Below are 16862 nucleotides of genomic sequence, written 5' to 3' on the forward strand. Positions count from 1 at the left end.
TGCAGTATACGACTGATTGTTGTCCTATGGACAGAGTCTCCCACCTCAGCTGTAGATCTCTGCAGTTCATCCAGAGTGATCTTGGCTGCATCTATGATCAGTCTTCTCCTTGTATGAGCTGAAAGTTTAGAGGGACGGCCGGGTCTTGGTAGATTTGCAGTGGTCTGATACTCCTTCCATTTCAATATTATCGCTTGCACAGTGCTCCTTGGGATGTTTAAAGCTTGGGAAATCTTTCTGTATCCAAATCCGGCTTTAAACTTCTCCACAACAGTATCTCGGACCTGCCTGGTGTGTTCCTTGTTCTTCATGATGCTCTCTGTGCTTTAAACGGACCTCTGAGACTATCACAGAGCAGGTGCATTTATACGGAGACTTGATTACACACAGGTGGATTCTATTTATCATAATTTGTCATTTAGGTCAACATTGGATCATTCAGAGATCCTCACTGAACTTCTGGAGAGAGTTTGCTGCACTGAAAGTAAAGGGGCTAAATAATTTTGCACGCCCAATTTTTCAGTTTTTTATTTGTTAATAAATTTCGTTCCACTTCATGATTGTGTCCCACTTGTTGTTGATTCTTCACAAAAAATTACAGTTTTATATCTTTATGTTTGAAGCCTGAAATGTGGCAAAAGGTCGAAAAGTTCAAGGGGGCCGAATACTTTCGCAAGGCACTGTATAGGTACCGTATTGATTATCTGCCAATATTAGAGACTGGTACAGTATATGTCAGTATTGGATGTTTAATTGTGCATGCTCAAATCCCTATTTTTACATTTAGATTATCTTTGCCGTCATTTAACACTCAAAGTCAATCTTTAAAAACAGTAATAATTTAATAACAAATGCAACTGTAAAAATGTAATAGCAAATGAATATCCAGTTTTCATAATATACATTATACGTATATTGTGATGCCTAAATTCACTTGTAGAATTTAAAACGATTGATTTTAGGTTTTAGTGTTTTATTTTAATTTATTTTGACAAAATAGTATAGAATTTTTATATTTATAGGCCAACGTGAAAATAATTATCGTTTTATTCATATTGGTCAGAATGGTAACATTGGTGCCTCTCTAAATGCTTTATAAGGTAACACATCTTATCTTGAGTATCTTATGAAGAGTGGCTTTTTTTACAATAGTCAGCATAACAGAGTTTTGTTTCCACCGATGACTGCAAAAAAGAAATGGAAGTGTGATCCTGCAGGTGATCAGCAATTATTTGCTTAGTTTAATCTGTCACCTTGGCATATAGTGAAGATAGTATTGTAAATCGCATGCATCATTTGTTTGTCTTCTTCAGTCCACTTTTTATAGTAAATTGATTGCATTACATTCGCTTTTGTATAAAAACATGGGCTTTTGACTTGAAGTGTGAAGTTCACTGTAGTTTTACTGTTCAGGGGTCAGTTAAGGGTTAGTCCGTACTGTCTGTACCCTTTATGATAACACATTAAGCTGTGATTGGCTGATTTGCTTGTGTGAGCATTTATATTATAGCACACTTTGACAGAGGTGTGGAGTACAGAGGCCAGATCACTAGGGAAAAACTGTTTACGTGGGCGGATAAAGTTGACTTCGAGAAGTCTTGCTGATTTGATGGATTTCTTACCTTGTATGTTTGTTTTTGTTATGTTTTATCTTTTAATATGGCTTAAATTATATTGGCTTAAATGGTGCTTGTTGATGTTTCTCGCTGAGGCTTGTGTAAAATGTTTCCGTTTCAGCAAGTTCCACACGTTACATTCACATTCATGTAAACTTTACATTATTAGCTATAAGAGCCATAACCATGTTTATTTCTGAGATTTGTTGTATATGTTATGATAACTATAATGATATTTTTTGTCTGTAGGCCTAGCATGTCAGGCCCCCATCTGCTGAAAAAGGGTAAAGAACACAGGAAGATGGACGTGCATAGAGATTTCACCGTTGCCTCCCCAGCTGAGTTTGTCACCCGCTTTGGAGGAAACCGCGTTATAGACAAGGTCAGAGACATGCATTTGTGTATGTTGTTTTATTCCTTTTCACATAACTAAACAAAAAAAAAGGATTTAATTTAATATGTATGCACATGTAATTATCTCTCTCATTAGGTGCTGATTGCTAATAATGGCATTGCTGCAGTTAAATGCATGCGTTCGATTCGACGCTGGTCCTATGAAATGTTCCGTAATGAGAGAACCATTCGCTTTGTGGTGATGGTCACACCTGAAGACTTGAAAGCCAATGCAGGTTAACAGAAAATAAAATGATGGTTCAACCTGATTTTTTTTTTTTTTAAACAAAAATTATATTATCTAACTTTTTATTATTTTATTTTATTTTAAAAATCATTGGTACTGTGCATTCATTTTCATTTGGGATTTATTGAAAGAATTATGTTTAAAGTTCATTGTGTTTATCTCCAGAATACATTAAAATGGCTGATCACTATGTGCCAGTCCCTGGGGGCCCAAATAACAACAACTATGCCAATGTTGAAATGATCGTGGATATTGCCAAAAGAATTCCAGTGCAGGTACGACTTCAGCAATATCAATCTTGGTATCAGATGTGAATTTTCCATTATTAGTGATGATGGTTTTTGTCTTCTTATAAGGCCGTTTGGGCTGGATGGGGCCATGCTTCTGAGAACCCCAAACTTCCAGAGCTCCTCCTTAAATCAGGGATATGTTTTCTAGGTATTTTTTCCTCATAATCATCTATAACTTTTTAGCCAGCTTAGCCTTGTTAGTTGAGGACAAAGCATATTGATAGGGTTTTCTTTTTCAGGGCCTTCCAGTAAAGCCATGTGGGCATTAGGAGATAAGGTGGCATCTTCCATCGTAGCTCAGAGTGCAGACATTCCCACACTGCCCTGGAGTGGAACAGGTAAGAGATCCGGTGCACATCATGACTTGTTGCTAAAGCTCTCATTGTGATGTCTTGATCTCTCCCTCTTTGTCTTTTATCAGGTCTGAGGGTTGAGTGGGTTGAAGAAGAACAGAGACATGGTCGTGTGATCAGTGTTCCTCATGAACTTTATGTGCAGGGTTGTGTTAAAGATGTGGACGAGGGACTAGCGGTGTGTTTTCCCTACAGAATCTGTTACAGAATTTAGACTTTAACATTCGTGTTACGATTTGACTTCCTTTATCCTGCTAATTTTGTGTTTTCTTGTGGCTAGAGTGCAGAAAACATTGGCTACCCTGTGGTAATCAAAGCATCAGAGGGAGGCGGAGGGAAAGGGATCCGAAAAGTGGACAGTTCCGAAGACTTTCCCAGCTTTTTCAGACAGGTACACACTGCTGTATTATTACTTTAAAATATGCATAATTTATTTTGATAGGACTTCATTATTCTGTGTAGTTACAGGTTTGGATTCATTGCATGGTGTCTTGTTGTTTGTTCTTCGCTACAGGTGCAGACTGAAGTGCCAGGTTCACCCATTTTCATCATGCAACTAGCCGAGCATGCACACCACCTGGAGGTGCAGATCCTGGCCGACCAGTATGGTAATGCCATCTCTCTGTTCGGCAGAGACTGTTCCATCCAGCGCCGCCACCAGAAGATCATAGAAGAAGCTCCTGCTACCATTGCCTCCACCACCACTTTTGAGCAAATGGAGCGGGTGAGGCAAAAATCTGTGAAAATTTCCTGGACATGTTGCATTTGGGGTTGTGTGGCTAAAAGACTAAGGGCTTGTAACTTAGAGGAGTACTTAAAGGTATATCACCCAAAATTGAAGATTCTGTCATCATTTAATCGCCCCTTAAGTTGTTCCAAAACTCAAGCGAGTTGACGGTAGCCATTGACTTCCATAATAGGAAAAAAAATGCTATGGAAATCAATGGCTACCGTCAACTGTCTGGTTACCAACATTCTTCAAAATATCTTCTTTTGTGTTAAGCAGAAGAAAGAAACTCATACAGGTTTGGAACAACTTAAGTTTGAGTAAATGGGTGATTTTTGGGTGAACTAAAATGGTTTGTAAAATCCACACTAGAAGCTAGTTTGTAACTAACTCTGTTCTTAATTTGGTTGGACCATTTGTTCTTAAAGCACAATATAGCTAGTAGGTCTTAAAGGGGTCATCGGATGCAAAATTCACTTTTATATGGTGTTTGCATATAAATGTGTCTTTGCAGTGTGTGGACACAACCACCATACAATGAAAGAAATCCATTCACTCCTTTTTTTTTTTATCTTAAAAAAGCCTAAACACTCTTAATAATCAAGCCGTTTGAGCAGTTGCTCATTATCATTTAAAGAGACATGCACCGAAACGGGTCGCTGTGGACAGAGCTGTTTTTGAGGAGGTAAAAGGGTGTTGTTTTACACAACCATTGAGGAATTTTAACCAAAGTATGTTACAAACTTTACATGAAGACCCTAAAGAATCATACCAACTTGTGGAAAATGGGCATCCAGTTAAGTTGACTCCTTTAAGTTCTATTGTGTAGTCACATAATTTGACATTTATTTATACGTAGTTACATTTGAACTAAGTTTAATGCAACGCAAAAATATTTACTAGCACACAAGTTGTAACTTTGTGCCGCTTTACGCCACAGCTGGCCCCTGATTCTTTAATAAGCGTACTGAAAGTGTTTGCAATATGACTAAAATTAATTATCCATATTAAAATAAGGTTTTTAAGTTTATTACAAAAGTTTATTCAACACATGCTAAACAAAACTGGTAGTGAAATGTTCTGCATGCTGACATTACTGTGTCTGATCAAGAAAATGCCAGTGGGAAATACAGAGAACAATAAACGCACAATATACAAACATCAGAACTATTTGTCCTAAAATGCGTTAGTATTTTTACATTCTTGTGCACTCCAGTATTAATGACAGGTCATTATATTTTTGTACATATGATTAATTAATTCTCATCTTTTGGGTTTGGGACCTGTACCATAATGGTGTTCATATTGACATGCACAATTCATTTTCTGCTCTTTATGTCAGTATGCAGTGCGTCTGGCTAAAATGGTGGGCTATGTGAGTGCTGGTACGGTAGAGTATCTGTTTTCCGAGGATGGAAGTTTCCACTTCCTGGAGCTGAATCCACGGCTACAGGTGGAACACCCCTGCACTGAGATGATTGCTGATGTCAACCTTCCTGCTGCACAGCTACAGGTAAAGCAAAGTACAGCTGTCAGGAGGTAACAGAACTCAGAAGCACTGTGTGTATGATATAGTGACCCCTCCAAAGGTGCTGTTGTTTAATGATGAGATTCTCGTTGAGGATCTCGTAGAGGTTCTTTCTGCAATTCTAATATTTTTCAGATTTTGTTTTTGTTAAAATATCTATAATTCTCAAATGCTGATCATAAACTTTTGATACCATCTCTTTGTAGATAGCGATGGGGATCCCTCTTTACAGAATTAAGGATATCCGTGTGCTGTTTGGTGAAGGTCCGTGGGGAGACACGCCTATTAACTTTGAATCTCCAGAATGCATCCCCTGTCCACGGGGACATGTCATAGCTGCACGTATCACCAGTGAGAATCCCGACGAAGTGAGCAATTGGTTCATGTTTATGTTAAAAAGCTTGATTCAACAACAGTCTATACACAATGGCTTGAATTTGCTGCATATTCTGTACACTGTTGTTTAAAAGTTTGGGGTGAAGATATAAGATATTATAAGATGTTAAGATGCATATAAGAATTAAGGATCATGTGACACTGAACACTGGATTAATGGCTGCTGAAAATTCAGCTTTGTCAAAAGTGTACAATTTTAATAATATTTTACAGTATTACTGTTGTTACTGTATTTTTGATCATATAAATGCTGAGCTTAAGACCTGTGGTGAGCTTAAGAGACTTTCTTTCAAAAGTGTTAAATCTTACTGACCCCAAACTTTTGAACAGTATTGTATATATGCATATTCATGAGTATCTTTTGTAAAATGGTCTAATAATGCAAAATTTACTAGACTTCTTGTCTGAATTCATTTATTAGAGTAATTTTAGTTATAGTTAGTTACCCCTGCTTAACTCTTTCCACGCCAGGCTGCAGCAACAGTAGGTGTACTTGGAAGGAATTTTCTAGCTTTCTGTGTTTTCACTGTCATACGCTAGGGGGCGCTGTAACACATCTTCTGAAAGAGTACTGAACCTCCTGATCAAAACGCATGCAAAGAAGATGCAGAAAAAAGCGATATCATAATCATATGCATATGTAAAATAAAGCGATCATCAGCATTAAATGGCATATAAATCCAAACTGCCTAATGTTACTGAATGAAATGTCGACCTAGGATGAGCTATAGGACTGCGAAGCATTAGGGGTGTTGATGGACTCGATCTACTCCATCTATGTTTTGATCATCTTTCTGAATATGATCCAGATGTAGTTTTTGACAAAAACATGATTTTCTCCGCTTTTTGCTCAAAATGTTGCTTTTTTATGAAGCTTGCCCACATTCAAGTGTTGATTAAAAAGAATGCATGAAGCTAGAATAAAACAGAGGGTCTGTTCTTTCTTTTGACATATTGCATGTTCAGGAATTCATACAACAAAATACTCTGGGGGCCATGACATTTTTGTGAAAATGATCAAAAACGCTGGCGGTGGCTGGCAACTTTTAAAAAATATGCTGCCGGGGAAAGAGTTAACTATCTTCTTAGATGTTTTTAAAACCTTTTAGAGTTTGGAAGCAGTAGTCTTTGAAGGCTACTTTAGCAGTTTATTTCTTGATATATTTTTTTGTCTTCATAAGGGTTTTAAACCAAGTTCAGGCACTGTTCAGGAGCTGAACTTCCGCAGCAGTAAGAACGTGTGGGGCTACTTCAGTGTAGGAGCAACCGGAGGTTTACATGAGTTTGCAGACTCTCAGTTTGGACATTGTTTCTCCTGGGGCGAGAACCGAGAAGAGGCCATCTCGTGAGTCCATTTAGATCAGCAGTCTTTTCTTTCTTTGCTCTTTAAAGAAGAAAATTAGACAGAGCTCTCTTTTTATTGTGAATCAATTAAGTTTTTGTTTCTGTGGCCTGCAGGAACATGGTGGTAGCCATGAAGGAACTCTCAATCAGAGGAGATTTCAGGACCACAGTGGAGTACCTCATTAAACTACTGGAGACAGAGAGTTTCAGGAACAATGACATTGATACTGGCTGGCTGGACCACCTAATTGCAGAAAAAGTACAGGTAGGACCCAAATGTCCCAAATCAAGTCAAAGTGTCTCCAGGAACTCAGTTCTACTTACCGCCCATGTAAAATGAACTTTGAAGCCATTTAAGGTAAAGTGACATTTGTTTTATGTTAATTTATTGTGTGTTTCTCTTAGGCGGAGAGGCCAGACACCATTTTAGGTGTGGTATGTGGTGCTCTACATGTTGCTGATGCAAGTTTCAGAAAGAGCATGTCTGACTTCCTACATTCACTGGAGAGGTATCTCCACTACTATGCCACTCCAGCATCTAAGGCATTGAAAACTTAAAGATACCACTATTCTGTTTTAATTTAGTGTTGTAATGCTTTTCTGGATATTTTAGGGGCCAGGTGTTGCCTGCTGCTAGTTTGGTCAACACAATCAATGCTGATCTGATTTATGATGGAGTCAAATACTGCCTGAAGGTAAAATAAATCGAAAGATGATCAAAGTTATTTCAGTAAGTGTATTTTATGATTAACAGGTGTGAATGTGTGTGCTTGTGTCTGGGGTACAGGTGGCACGCCAGTCACCCACCACGTATGTTATCATAATGAATGATTCGGATATTGAAGTTGATGTCCATAGACTCAGTGATGGTGGTCTACTACTTTCCTATGGTGGCAGCAGCTACACAACCTACATGAAGGAGGAGATTGACAGGTTAGTAAAGCAGTGGTTTTGTGCTGTAAAATACAGTGTACTTACTTATGTAACCACTGATGTTTATTTGGTCTTTGTCATATGATGTATAGCTATCGCATCACAGTGGGTAACAAAACGTGTGTGTTTGAGAAGGAGCGAGACCCTACGGTACTCAGGTCGCCCTCTGCTGGAAAGCTGTTGCAGTATGTGGTCGATGATGGTTCTCATGTTTTGGCCTCCCAGCCTTATGCTGAAATTGAGGTAAAGATGAGGCAAAGTATTTTACATTTCTAGGTAGTTTCTGCAGAATGCACTTTATCATATTCTGCATATGACATTATATGGGACTGACAGAGATGGATGCAGAGGACAGTTTTAACTGACTTATTATAGTGATTGTTTGCTTTTGTCTCCTTTTATTTTTTCTTTACAGGTTATGAAGATGGTGATGACCCTGCATGTCCAGCATTCCGGTTCCATTAACTTTTCAAAAAGACCAGGAACCGTATTAGAGCCCGGCTGTGTAGTGGCACGAATGGACCTGGATGACCCCAGCTGTATTCATCCGGTGATTTATCTTTAATGCTTCTCACAAGATGAAGCACATGATGAAATCCACTTACTCTTTTGTTAGTCTTGGGCAAATGTTGAAAACGTGATAGTTGTCCCATTTGGTTGGTTGTCCCAAAGATGTATTGGGGAGTTTTACAACCACTTAAAAATGTACGAATATGATTGGTTTATAAAAGAAAATATTAAACCAAGTGGCAATTATTGTAAAGAAAATAATAGCTCAAGCACACTTTTCAAGCAAAACACGTTACAACAACCGTTAGTGGATCATATTCATACCTAATGTGATGAACTACACTACATCTGAAATCAGGTGAAGTAAAAAAGAAAAGTCAGTACTGTGAAAAGATGTAGCTTTAATTGTTTGCAGATACCGTTGATATTTGATATCTAATGCAGTGACATTCATGCATTTTCGAATATAATTCATTCATGTTTTAGTGTCCAAATACTTTTTGTCGTCACTGTTTTTTGCTTCTTTACTGGTGTCATTTTTAGACACACTGCCATCTGCAATGAGAAGTATTAATTCCTGGTCTCCTCCCTCAGGTTAAGCCGAACACTGAGGCATTACCAACCCAGGAGCCTTTACCAATTATAGGGGAGAGGCTTCATCAGGTCTTCCACAATGTTCTGGAGAACCTGGTGAAGATTATGGATGGATACTGTCTGCCAGAGCCATACTTCAGTCAGAAAGTGAGAACACCGATTCAGACTCAAAGCAGCATGAAAACAGTGTGCAGACTAGTCTGTTAACTATATCCATGTGTCTTTACAGTTGAAGAAGTGGGTCAACACGCTGATGAAGACACTTCGGGATCCGTCTCTGCCTCTTCTTGAACTGCAGGAGATTATGACCAGCGTGGCAGGGCGTATACCAGTTACTGTGGAAAAAGCAATTCGAAAGGTCATGGCACAGTATGCCAGTAACATTACCTCCGTGCTCTGTCAGTTCCCCAGCCAAAGGGTGAGTGATGAAGAAATAAATATGCTTATCTGAAACATAGATTGCACTCATATCTCTGGACAGTATTACATATAGTCAAGTGTAACAGTCTATATCTATGGTTGAAACCTTAACAAATATATTCTGTGGAACCACTGTCACTATAATTGGGATTATCATTTAGTGATAAAATGTACTAATTAAATTACTTGATATATTTCCTTGGTAAAGATATTGTAATAAATGAAAGTTCTGGGGGCAACTTTCAAGTTTTATTCAGTTTTCAATCAACACTTTTTCAGATAGCAAATATACTTGACAGTCATGCTGCTACGCTTCAGAGGAAAGCAGACAGAGAGGTTTTCTTCATGAACACTCAAAGCATTGTGCAACTAGTGCAAAGGTGAGAAATGCCCAATGACTCACTAATAGATCCTACCTTTGCTGTTGTCTTAAAATAACCAAAGACTGCTCTGTTAACCAGAAAATGTCAATATGCACCTGTTTTTTTAAATCATTTTTAGATACCGTAGTGGAGTTAGAGGCTATATGAAATCGGTTGTGCTGGATCTGTTGAAACGGTACCTTCAGGTGGAGATGCAATTTCAGCAAGGTAAATGTCCAACTTTAACCTTGACAATACTCAGTCACATCAGATCAAACAGAAAATCATTTCACAAGTTTTACCTTTCTTTTTAAAAATCTAATAATGAAAAAATGATGACAAAAGATAGATAAAGTGCACAAACAATATGGGAAATTTTAATAAGAAATTTGTAATTCTCTCACTCTCCCCGGCAGCTCACTATGATAAATGTGTCATCAATCTCAGAGAGCAGTATAAGCCTGACATGACTCCAGTATTGGGGTGCATCTTCTCCCATGCTCAGGTCTCCAAGAAGAACATCCTAGTCACCATGCTCATAGTAAGATCCTTTATGAACTACTTAACAGTGCTTATTTATTTCATTAAGAGGATTAACATAACTCAATTCAGTAGTTAGGTTTAATGGACACATTGTGTTCTTATTTAATTTAAAAAAGCAACTTTTTTTTTTCAGGACCAGCTGTGTGGCCGGGACCCAATGCTTGCTGATGAGCTTATGGTCATTCTTGATGAGCTTACACAACTCAGTAAAATGGAAAACTCTAAAGTGGCACTTCGGGCCAGACAGGTATGCACTGAACCTCAGTGGTCGTGATCTTTGACCTCTGTTGAACTCCTGCACATATGTGTTAATGCTGGCTCTGTTCAAAATAGCATACTACCATGCTAATAATACTATTTTCGCAGACTATTTAAGCAGTATGTACACTACTGTTTAAAATTTTCAGGGTCAGTAAAGTTTGGGAAAGGAAATTAATAGTTTTATACAGCAAGCTTGTGGGGTCATTCGATTGCATTTGATTGATCAAAAATGACAGTAAAAGTATTTATGTTACAAAGAATCCTTAAAAAAATCTAATTTACACAAAAATATCAAACTGCACAACTGTTTTCGACAGCATACTGTATATACGGGACAGTATACAGTAAGCAATACCCTAGCCATAACAACTCTACATCTTTCTTCAGGTGTTGATCGCCTCTCATTTGCCCTCATATGAACTCAGACATAACCAGGTGGAATCCATCTTTTTATCTGCTATTGATATGTATGGGCATCAGTTCTGTCCCGAGAACCTCAAGGTAAACAGCAATAAGATAAAACATTTATCTTTTTGATATTCTAACAAATCTAACAAAGGCATAACAAGTCAAAAATCCTGCATCTGCAGAAACTCATCCTGTCTGAGACCTCAATCTTCGACGTCTTGCCCAGTTTCTTCTACCACATCAACCGTGTGGTTTGCATGGCTGCCTTAGAGGTCAGTAAAGCTCGTCTTTTTCTCCCCAAATGTTTAGTGGTATGTGGTCAGGACTTTCTATGAACTTTTCTGAAATTTCTCAGGTATACGTACGGAGGGGATATATTGCTTATGAGCTAAACAGCCTTCAGCATCATCAGCTGCTGGATGGGACATGTGCAGTAGACTTCCAGTTCATGTTACCATCATCCCACCCAAACAGGTATAGCAGCAATCACATGTAGATCTATATATATATACTGAATAGGGCTTACAATTATGTTTTTCCCATGACCTCCAAATCAATGGGAGTCTTGTGGCCAACTTTTTTCAAATATAGAAGCTTTTGGTATGACCTTCATGAATGGTAGTTCATTGCTGTGGTGCTTAACAGACTACATTGTTTATGTAATAGAATACAATCCACCTTTATTTCCTAGCCTGGATATTTCTTTAAGATTCCCTGTAACTTTTATTTTATATTTTGACATTGTTTTCTTCCCTCTGAAAGAGAACCTTTCTCCCCAGTGAGCCAGTCCATGCCCAAACCCACGTAATACGCTATATATATTTGTTAGCATCTCCCTAATCAAGTAATATTTAACAGAGTGCACAAAAACAGATCCCGTCTTACAATCATAACTTTCCCCCTTTGAGCTAAAGCCTGGTTTGGGTTCTTTTTACTAAGCTATACTGGGAGATGGTATTGATCACCATTTTCACACTGGGGTGGTTTAAGATTTATCAACTTGCTTTGAAAGAAAAAAGTTATATTGCAATTATTTTTACACATTAATGAAGGCTTTGTTTAAAATAGACACTGAATTATTAACTGTGTTTGAAATATTTTTGTCGACATGAAGTCAAAATTGACCCCGTTTACTTTATTAATACACATTCTTGGTCTAATTGTGAATAAATGGTCAAAAGACAAGTAGTGTATTATATTAATCAAAGTATAACAATCATAGGCCTAAATGTAACATTTTGGAAGTAAAATGGGTTGTTAAGACGTCGTTTTTAAATATTAAGGCTTCAAAATAAAAAATCTGAGATATAATTATGTAAGTCAAAGCAGATTGGTCAATCACACTGAATCACATTAACTGGGTTTTCTGTATTCAAATAGTTTATTAATGATTGTAGCTTTAAGTGTTTTGTCGTCGAATGCAAAGTGATTCCCTTACTGTTACTTTGGTTGCTAATCGGTTTTCATAGAGATTTTTTTCACTCTAATGATCAATAACGATTAATAGATCCATTTTGAATTTCTAGAAAAATATTTCTACTAAGATTGTTTTTTAGAAGATGATGATCCCATGCTAACACACACCTGCTCTCATTTCAGAGGGAGCAGTCCTACTTTGAACAGGTAGAGTAACAGCTCCTAACCAGTAACCAGTTAGCCTTGTGTGTGCATTACCGCATAGTATGTCTGCAGCAATGCATGCTGGATGCATCCACGGTATTTAATGACTTGAAGAAATTTGGCCTCAAAGGGACAGTTCTTTTTAATTGTTTTATCTGGATTTAGTGGCTCACATAATTTGTCAATTTGTTGGGTAATTCTACAAGCCTAAATTGGCCTTAAATGTGCTTCCAATCAACACAGTCTGAAAAAATGTGGACTGTGTTTACCAATTCATTCCTGAACCCTTGCCAGTTTAATTTAGATGAGCCACATAATCTAATTTCACTCAAGCTGAGAATAAAGAGGAAGATTACTGAGTATTTTGCATTGAAACTTGTGCTTTTTCCTTTCAGCACAAGCAGTGCCTTTAGTTTATGCTTTTGTCCATAATTGGCACCCTTAATTCTACTCTCTCTACACACACACACACACACACACACCATCTCCCCCCCTCTCAGATTGTCTGTTCCTGTGAATGACTCGGGAGAGTTTCAAGCAATGCGTCGTCAAGGCAGTGAGCTCTTCCTGGATGGGGCGCTGTCGCCTCCATGTCAGAGGATGGGAGCCATGGTTGCCTTCCATAGTTTTGACCACTTCAAAAGGTGCCTTCATATTTTGTGCTTGTAAAAATAGAGTTGGATTAAATGGTTAACAAAATGGGAGATTCCATCTGATCTGTGATTGTGTTGTAGGTGTTTTGATGAAGTTATCTTTCGCTTTGCGGACCCGCTGTGTGAGAGTTCTCTGTTCTCTGACGGCTGTTCCACCTTCTGTGATGGGGAGAGCTGCAAGGTGAGAGTTAGGAGAAACAAACGAGAATAATTCACCCCCCCCCCAAAAAAACTGTCATCATTTACTTACCCTCATGTCGTTCCAAACCTCTATGAATTTCATTCTTTTGGGAAACAATTTTTGGTGAACTATTTATGTGTGTGTGTATATATACTGTTTCAGAACATGAAGGAAAACCCCATACACATCATAAATGTGTCTATCAAACAAGCAGACACTGAAGATGATGATGCTTTAGTCACAGCTTTCACTGGCTTTGCTCACTCTAAAGTAAGTATTTTAAAGATTGTTGACCTTTTAGCTGTGTGTGCTGGTCAGTGGCTTGACTCCTTGTGTTCATTTCAGAAAGCTCTGCTCTATGAATATGGAATCAGAAGAGTGACATTTTTAGTTGCACAAAAGGTGAATGCTCACATACAATTGCCATTGCCTAAATATATTGTCAATCAAAAGAGACTGAAATTGTATGCCTTTTTTCCCCCTCAGCGGGAGTTCCCGAAGTACTTCACGTTCAGGGCCAGAGATGAAGTAAGTGATGCATCTGTTGATTTGATAATTTAAAAATTAACATTATAGAGTAACAGCTGAAGATTTTCCCCTTTCTCTCTAGTTCCATGAAGACAGAATCTACCGTAACCTGGAGCCTGCTCTGGCCTTCCAGCTTGAGCTGAATCGTATGCGTAACTTTGATCTGACGGCCGTTCCCTGTGCCCATCACAGGATGCAACTGTACTTGGGTGCCGCTCGCGTGGAAGAGGGGGCAGAAGTCACAGATTATCGCTTCTTTATCAGAGCCATCATTCGGCATTCTGACCTCATTACAAAGGTAACCAATATTCCTAATAGACCGTATGCAATCTTGTGTCCTAAAACCTTTGAGGACTTTTGCAGGCATTTAGTGGAGTCTTGCTCAGAGAAAGGCAAGGTTTGATTGTATTTACTTTCAATGACTGCATTTAAACCACAGAATGTAAATGTGGTCTAAATATTTATTATGATTATTTGGCAGACACTTTATCTAAAGCGACTTACAGTGCATTCAATTTATGCATGTTATCAGTATGTTTATCAGTCTGTTCCCTAAGTGTCAATCCCACAACCTTGTAGTTGCTAGCACCATGTTTTACCAGTTACACTGCAAGCTACAGAAACACTGCTCCAGTCTGGGGAAATAAATTGTATAGGTAGCTTATCTGTGAGTCTAACTTAACGTCATCATAAATGCATGCTTGATTAACCTTTGGTGTCAATCATAAAATAATGTCTGAACTGATCCACATTATACAGAATTATTACACAGACTAAATATATATATATATATATATATATATATATATATATATATATATATATATATACAGTGCAATGCATAAGTGAATACACCCATGCTAAAGTTGACTAAAAAGAGGAATAAAAAATCATATTTTGGAAATTGAACTTAATGCCTTAATTTAAAAAATTAGGAAAAATCCAACCTTTAAGGACACCAATTTTCTTTGTGAATGAATAATGTATCGTAAATAAATAAATGTTCTTCCTTAAAATACATGGTGCATAAGTGAGTACACCCCTATGTTAAATTCCCATAGAGGCAGGCAGATTTTTATTTTTAAGTATTTTAAAAAAAAAATTTTTTAGGATACTATGCATCCTGATAAAGTTCCCTTGGCCTTTGAAATTAAAATAGCCCCACATCATCACATAGCCTACACCATACCTAGAGATTGGCATGATTTTATTTCAGTTAGCCTAAAAGCTAGTTTGATTTGCATTGAGAGATGATCTTATGGAAAGTACCCCATGCCAATCTCTAGGTATGGTGAATGCTATGTGATGATGTGGGGCTATTTTAATTCCAAAGGCCAAGGGAACTTTATCAGGATGCATAGTATCCTAAATTTTTTTTTTTTTAAATACTTAAAAATAAAAATCTGCCTGCCTCTATGGGAATTTAACATAGGGGTGTACTCACTTATGCACCATGTATTTTAAGGAAGAACATTTATTTATTTACGATACATTATTCATTCACAAAAAAAATTGGTGTCCTTAAAGGTTGGATTTTTCCTAATTTTTTTAATTAAGGCATTAAGTTCAATTTCCAAAATGTGATTTTTTTATTCCTCTTTTTAGTCAACTTTAGCATGGGTGTATTCACTTATGCATTGCACTGTATATATATATATTAATAAATAAGTATATATATTTATGTAATTATTATTATTTGTTATTATTATTTTGAAATATGATGCATTTTAATTTTCTGGATTCTTTTCTGGAAAAAGAAAATCAAAAGTTTGTTACAATGTAATTGTCTGTATTGTCTGATCAATTTAATGGGTAAAAGTATTAATTTCTTTAATAAAAATCGTACTGTCCTCAAACCTTTGAACAGTAGTGTATATATTGATGTACTTTGTCTAAAATGGTTTCCAACTTCAAAACTGGCAACAGAAAGTGAAAATATAAGTTAAAATGTTAGTACTACTACATGATCGTAATTTTAGAAATCCTAAGGTCTTATTTCATATAATAAGAAAAAAAGAAATGCCACTGTAGATTGTTGATTGGTATTTTGAGGGTAATTTTATATATGGCCTAAGTTTTATTAAAGCTTTTTTCCTCTTTCTGTAGGAGGCCTCATTTGAGTACCTGCAGAATGAGGGAGAGCGGCTGTTGCTGGAGGCGATGGATGAGCTGGAGGTGGCCTTCAGTAACACACCCGCTCGTACTGACTGTAATCACATCTTCCTCAATTTTGTACCCACTGTTAATATGGACCCTTCAAAGGTTAGATTCAAAAACATAGCCACTGCCATTGCTCCTGAGCTGTATTGCTTAGCTACAATCTGTCGTCTTTTCCTACAGATAGAGGAGTCTGTCCGTTCCATGGTGATGCGGTACGGTAGTCGTCTGTGGAAGTTGCGTGTTCTCCAGGCTGAGCTGAAGATCAACATCCGCCTCACCACCACCGGAGATGTCATTCCCACCCGCCTCTTCCTCACCAATGAGTCCGGCTACTATCTGGACATCAGCCTATACAAGGAGGTCACTGACCTCTCCACTGGACAGGTGCAACTTACATTCACTCTTGTTCCTAATTAAAGTGTCATTGTTAGGATTATGATTACTCCAAATTACACATTTGCCATAACACAACGTGGTATGTTTACACTACCATCCAAAAGTTGGGGGTAAGTGAGTTTTTTTTTTTTTGTCAGCAAGGATTACATGGATCAATATTAGAATGATTTTTGGCATCGATTATGGCAGATCCAGAGTGGCTCTGGGCAGATCCAATAGTTTTAAACTTCAACAGAGTATCCGCCTTCAAGGAAGTTAACGCTTGTCAATGGAGAGTGGCCAGACTCTCTGAACACATGAAATGTACGATCAAATGAATGCAGAATATAAAGAGACTTCTTTCCAAAACATTAAAGAAGTCTTATCAAACAAAAAATTAATGGTAGCACTATTTTCTCT

At 37.6% G+C, this 16862-nt stretch overlaps 1 protein-coding gene across 5 annotated transcripts in view; it reads left to right on the plus strand.

Moving 5' to 3' along the window:
* The window catches only part of acacb (acetyl-CoA carboxylase beta), a 32023-nt gene that overhangs the window by 5278 nt on the left and 9883 nt on the right, over nt 1-16862 (plus strand). For 4 of the 5 annotated variants that reach the window (XR_014606260.1, XM_084114680.1, XM_084114679.1 and 1 more), the window contains 35 exons: nt 1866-1998; nt 2107-2245; nt 2422-2531; nt 2613-2694; nt 2786-2884; nt 2968-3077; nt 3180-3290; nt 3414-3623; nt 4969-5139; nt 5361-5522; nt 6732-6895; nt 7009-7159; nt 7300-7403; nt 7508-7589; nt 7682-7827; nt 7920-8070; nt 8243-8377; nt 8932-9078; nt 9161-9349; nt 9631-9731; nt 9853-9941; nt 10130-10254; nt 10390-10503; nt 10905-11018; nt 11108-11197; nt 11281-11399; nt 12525-12548; nt 13046-13189; nt 13280-13379; nt 13542-13649; nt 13725-13781; nt 13866-13907; nt 13990-14205; nt 16014-16169; nt 16248-16451. Coding sequence is in view for 4 of the 5 variants with exons in the window: in XM_084114680.1 (XP_083970806.1) it covers nt 1866-1998; nt 2107-2245; nt 2422-2531; nt 2613-2694; nt 2786-2884; nt 2968-3077; nt 3180-3290; nt 3414-3623; nt 4969-5139; nt 5361-5522; nt 6732-6895; nt 7009-7159; nt 7300-7403; nt 7508-7589; nt 7682-7827; nt 7920-8070; nt 8243-8377; nt 8932-9078; nt 9161-9349; nt 9631-9731; nt 9853-9941; nt 10130-10254; nt 10390-10503; nt 10905-11018; nt 11108-11197; nt 11281-11399; nt 12525-12548; nt 13046-13189; nt 13280-13379; nt 13542-13649; nt 13725-13781; nt 13866-13907; nt 13990-14205; nt 16014-16169; nt 16248-16451 (4399 nt within the window). In the remaining variant the exon portion in view is untranslated. The remainder of the gene's footprint in view (nt 1-1865; nt 1999-2106; nt 2246-2421; nt 2532-2612; nt 2695-2785; nt 2885-2967; nt 3078-3179; nt 3291-3413; nt 3624-4968; nt 5140-5360; nt 5523-6731; nt 6896-7008; nt 7160-7299; nt 7404-7507; nt 7590-7681; nt 7828-7919; nt 8071-8242; nt 8378-8931; nt 9079-9160; nt 9350-9630; nt 9732-9852; nt 9942-10129; nt 10255-10389; nt 10504-10904; nt 11019-11107; nt 11198-11280; nt 11400-12524; nt 12549-13045; nt 13190-13279; nt 13380-13541; nt 13650-13724; nt 13782-13865; nt 13908-13989; nt 14206-16013; nt 16170-16247; nt 16452-16862) is intronic. The other variant, XM_084114681.1, reaches the window with a different exon arrangement.

Source organism: Abramis brama (genome assembly GCF_963993115.1).
Source record: "Abramis brama genome assembly, chromosome: 5".
Classification (NCBI taxonomy): domain Eukaryota; kingdom Metazoa; phylum Chordata; class Actinopteri; order Cypriniformes; family Leuciscidae; genus Abramis; species Abramis brama.